At 33.5% G+C, this 5,244-nt stretch overlaps 1 protein-coding gene across 1 annotated transcript; it reads right to left on the bottom strand.

Moving 5' to 3' along the window:
• Window positions 1-2,290: 2,290 nt before the first annotated feature.
• On the bottom strand, window positions 2,291-3,181 carry LOC128651510 (uncharacterized). The gene is made up of 2 exons (XM_053704542.1): window positions 3,063-3,181; window positions 2,291-2,971 (listed from the first exon to the last, which is right to left on the bottom strand). Exons 1-2 carry the CDS (start codon window positions 3,139-3,141, stop codon window positions 2,430-2,432), a joined length of 621 nt encoding a protein of 206 aa, XP_053560517.1. The 5' UTR covers window positions 3,142-3,181; the 3' UTR covers window positions 2,291-2,429.
• Between the last annotated feature and the right edge of the window lie 2,063 nt (window positions 3,182-5,244).

The raw sequence follows: 5,244 nt of genomic DNA, 5'->3' as shown, positions 1-5,244 counted from the left end.
GTGTACTCATTTTTTTATTAGCTAGCTTTTTTTTTGTACTGAACAAATAAAATAAAGCAAGCTGATAAACAAATTAATACATCTTTGTTTGGTTTAAAAAAAATCATATTACTGCTTGATTATTGCATAATATACACCTTACATGGATATTGTACAAAATCAGACAGTAGTTGTGGGTCGAGTTGCAGTGGATTTTTGCCTGCACATCAAAATAAAATGTTCTAGTTATTTTTTGTTTTATGTTGTAAACACTTTTTTTTTAAATAAAGTCCTTGGTAGCTAAAGGTGCTATATACAGTATAATCTATATAATTATAGAATGGAACCTGAGCCATTCTCAGATTATATAGATTATAGCACTCATAGTTTATTAATTTACTCAACATAAGGACTTGTTTTAAATAACATCAGGACTGTTGGTAGCTATATATAAGTAAAGGTAATTTCTGTATTCTGGCCCCATACATGACCAGTGATATCAGGGCTGTTACAGAATGCAGAATACATAAATAAAAATTACACTGTGCTCTATATTGCTACCAACAGTCCTGATTTTATTTAAAGTGACAGTCAACACCAGATTTTTTTGTTGTTTAAAAAGAGAGATAATCCCTTATATTACCCATTCCCCAGTTTTGCATAACCAACACAGTTATATTAATATACTTTTTTTCTCTGTGATTACCTTGTTTCTAAGCCTCTGCAAACTGGCCCCTTAATGCAGTAGTTTTGACAGATTTGCATTTTAGCCAATCAGTGTCCTTCACGTGCATGAGCTCAATGTTATCTATATGAAACACTAGAACTATTGCCATCTAGTGTTGAAAAACTTGCAAAATGCATTCAGATTAGAGGCGACCTTTAAGGTATAAGAAATTAGCATATGAACCTCCTAGGTTGAGCTTTCAGATAAGAATACCAAGAGAACAAAGCAAAATTGGTTATAAAAGTAAATTGGAAAGTTGTTTAAAATTAGATGCCCTATCTGAATCATAACAGTTGTTTTTTAACTTGACTGTCTCTTTAAAACAAGTCCTTATGTTGGGTAAGTTATATAATCTATATAATCAGATAATAATATAGATTATATATAGCACCTTTATTAGTTCTGATAGTTTATTAATTTAACCAACATAAGGAGTTGTTTAAAATAAAATCAGGACTGTCAATTGGGTTCATGGGAGTGGACATGGATGTGTTTTGGAACTTTCAATAAAAGTGGACATTATACACTCATTTTTTCTTTGCATAAATGTTTTGTAGATGATCTATTTATAAAGCCCTTTCAAATAGCTATCCCTTTCAAATAGCAATAGATTTGAAATAAATACATATGATACTCTGATCACATTATATTTGCAACTTATATGTGTGTGTATATACATACTAAAATATGTATATACAATTTTGAAAATAACTCTAATTCCCTCTACATTTTGCTAAGAATATGTCGCTACTTGCTATCTTTAAAATTTGATTTAAACAAACAAAATTACAATATCTATATACAATAATGTGCTGACAAGAAATGTGCTATGTTCGTGGACTGTACTGAAATGATATAAATAAAGTTGGGAAAAGCCTGAATAGCTGCAACATCGATGACTGTTTTATATATGACTGTTATATATAAATCACAGTCAGTAGAAACGGCACTCTATATTACGATAACAGCCTCCAGGGTGCACTTTCAAAAAAATATCCAAATAATTAAATAGTAAAAAGGGCACTTACTGAAAAAATATAAAACTTAACATTTAATAAATTACATTAAAATGCATAACCTAATGGGGACGTAATGTTCCCGAAACGTTATGCATTTTAATGTAATTTCTTAAATGTTAAGTTTTATATTTTTTCAGTGAGTGCCTTTTTTACTATTTGCTTATATATATATACATTTAGTATACCTCTATAATATATTTTCTTTTATTTAATTATTTATAACTGGTTCTAACATTTATAATATTTAAAAATGTATCTATATATTTTAATAAAATCAATTTCCAATAACTATTTGTTTTTTGTTTATGTATGCGAGTCAGTGTTTGGGCCCCCATACACAATAGTCATTAGCATACATAAATAAAAACAAATAGTTATTGGCAATTGATTTTTGAATAGTTAAACATTTATGTATATATAATAAAAATAATTTCAATTTTTGAAACTGTTTGCATTAACTAAATGCACTTTATTAAACAAATAAATTAAAAGTTTTTATACAATAAATGTGTCATTTCAACAAAATGTGCCTTACCCTCATTCAATGTAAAATACCTCACAAAAGTTTCTCTTGTTTGATCTGCTGCTTTACTAAAGTTATTGGCACCCTGCCTACTTAATCCATGGACACGATCTGCATCCACTTATTGCCTCCATCGTCCATTTGCTTCCTCCATATCCATATAACCAAGAGGCCAGTACCTTCACCTCTCCGGTTCCATTACAGCTTCCTCTACCCTGATGTAGTTGTGCAATGCACAAATGCTTTTTACAACAGTTTCTGCATTATCTGGATGCATGTACAATGAATCCAAAATTGCCCTCCATTTTGCACAACAGATGCCAAACACATTTTCAGAGATCCGCCTAGCTCTTGATAGTCTTCTGTTGAAGATGGTTTGGTCTTCTTTAATATCTTTTTTAGGGAAAGGCCTCATGAGGTTTTTGAGTTGTAGGAATGCTTTGTTAGCAACAATAACAGGGGTAACAGCAATGGATGTCCCCGGTATCTTGGATGCAGGTGGCAAATCAGCATTTCCAGCAATAATTACCTTCCTAAAACTACTTTCAGAAAAAACTCCACCATCACTTTGTTTTCCGTATGCCCCTACATCAACAATGATATATTTGTAGTTAGCATCACAAAGTGCCAGCAGTACAATGGAGTTGGAATCCTTGTAGTTGTACCACATGGATCCAGCATTGGGTGGGGCTTGGAAATACACATGCTTTCCATCCATTGCCCCTAAAAATAAATGTAATAATAAATTAATTAATTTGATATTTTGAATACATTAAAATTCATGATTTATTAAAATTTAATAAACAATTCATACCTATACACATGGAAAACTGCCATTTCTCCCAGAACTCATAGCAGATTTTCTTCCACATTTCCTGGTTTGGAACAGGCATGTATACTGGCCACAAAACATCCCACAGTGCTGCTGCAGTATCTGGAATGATCTGCCCAACTGTTGTTCTACCACAGCGGAATGTCAAACCGATACTTGAATATGATTCTCCAGTGGCCAAACATCTTAATGTAATTGCCAGCCTTTGAGCAGAATTTATAGATTATATGATAGATTGACAGAAATGTGGGTCTTGTCCTACTAATGTCCTACTAGGGTCCTACTAATGTCAGCAGCTTGTCAAAATGTTCTTGACACATTCTGAAATACAAGTAGTGGCTTTCATCATCATTCAATCACATTTCCTGAATCAGATAATTAAAGACCCCTTATTGGGCCCTTCCTTGGTAAATGGGCCTTATCCACCATCTTCTGGTATTTCGCCAAGGCAGGGAGTCTATAAGGAGAGCAGCTAAAATCCGTCTCCTCCTTCCCAGAGTTATTACCTATAATGACATAATTTTGTTTATTGAACCATAATTTTAGATTAAATCATTTTTATTGAACATTTGAAAAAATTTCAATACATACAATGATAACAAATACATAGGTAAATAAGCATACAGTACCAACCCAACCTCTCTTTAGCTCAAAGTATCCTCTGACTGCAGAAGAGTTATATACCGGAGTAGAAGGTTCTGCTAGAAGAACCTAGTATGTTCAGAGCTCTAGCTATTAAGAACCTTCCGGTCAACCTTATTTATCCCTTGATAGGACAGCTTTGCCCAAGGTCCGTCGACCATGAGTTACTATGCAGACTAGGAGTTACAGGGCTAGTCCTATTTGGATCCCTGACATAAGTCTCTTGGTGCTAAAGTGAGAGAGGTGAATAAGTTAATATCTGCGATGAGTAGAAAAAGGTCACTCCCTCCGATCTTTTGGGATGTTCCTAACAGTGAGAGGAGAGTCGTGAGGATCCACTAGAAAGATGAGACCTAAGAGGACCCACCTTTACAAAATGAACCATTATAAACATACAGATTTTACATTACATGTTAACTAACTATATAACCAGCGTTCATCACCTTTTCCTAAGTATACCTATTCCAAAAAAAACATATGTTAACTCTTGAATGTTAGACCCTTGACCATTACCTCACATTCTCATAGGGATGTATTACAAAACCACTCCACATCCCCCTCTTCCTGACCACCGCTCCCTATACGTCAGTTGATGTTGGGGTTTTTCCTCCCCCATCTCCCAGCAACCAATAATACCATATCTTTTGGAAGGAGTCTGTCGTGTTCTGTATGTGTGCCGCTGTTTCATACATAGAGTAAGTCTGTCGTATTTTGGACATATGAACCATAATTTTGAAGGGACAGTTTACTCAAAAAAATGTTCCCCTTTAATTTGTTCCCAATGATTTACTTTACCTGCTGGAGTGTATTAAATTGTTTACAAGTATTTCCATTACCCTTATATTAACAATTGAAATAGTTTATTTAGCCTGTGGTATTCCCACCTATCCTGAAAGTTTTTGGCCTTAAAGGGACATTATACACTCATTTTTTTTTCTTTGCATAAATGTTTTGTAGATGATCTATTTATATAGCCCATAAAGTTGTTGTTTTTTAAAATGTATAGTTTTGCTCATTTTTAAATAACATTGCTCTGATTTTGCTCTGTTTGTGTAAAGGGTCTTTTCATATGCAAAATAAGGGGGGGGGGGATGTCTTATTTCCCACTTGCAGTGGGCTTTCCAGCTACCTTTTCAACAGAGCTAAACTGAGAGCTTCTAAGTAAGTTTTTAAACCGTTTTATACTGGATTTGTATATCAGTATCTGTGCATCTTATTCTTTATAGTAGTGTCTATTACATGCAGTTATATGAAAACGAGTGTATACTGTCCCTTTAAGGCCAAGCTGTGTAAACACAGCCAGCAGAATAAATTACACTCCCAGTGGGGTATAGAAGAGATAAGGTAATTAAATGTTAACTTTCCATTGTTCAGGTATATGTACACAAATATAAGATAAAGAAGTAGGCATATGTACACAAATATAAGTAGGTATATGTACACAAATATAAGATAAAGAAGTAGGTATGTGTACACAAGTATAAGATAAAGAAGCAGGTATATGTACACAAATATAAGTAGG

Source organism: Bombina bombina, chromosome 3 (assembly GCF_027579735.1).
Source record: "Bombina bombina isolate aBomBom1 chromosome 3, aBomBom1.pri, whole genome shotgun sequence".
NCBI lineage: Eukaryota > Metazoa > Chordata > Amphibia > Anura > Bombinatoridae > Bombina > Bombina bombina.
Note: the sequence above shows the minus strand (reverse complement) of the source record. Positions and strands in the feature narration are given on the sequence as shown.

Excerpts from the sequence above, each read along its gene's own strand:
- LOC128651510 (XM_053704542.1), bottom strand. The coding sequence starts at position 3,141 with ATGCCTGTTCCAAACCAGGAAATGTGGAAGAAAATCTGCTATGAGTTC. Across the intron at positions 2,972-3,062 it reads GCAGTTTTCCATGTGTATAG|GGGCAATGGATGGAAAGCAT; the intron begins GTATGAATTGTT and ends ATTTATTTTTAG.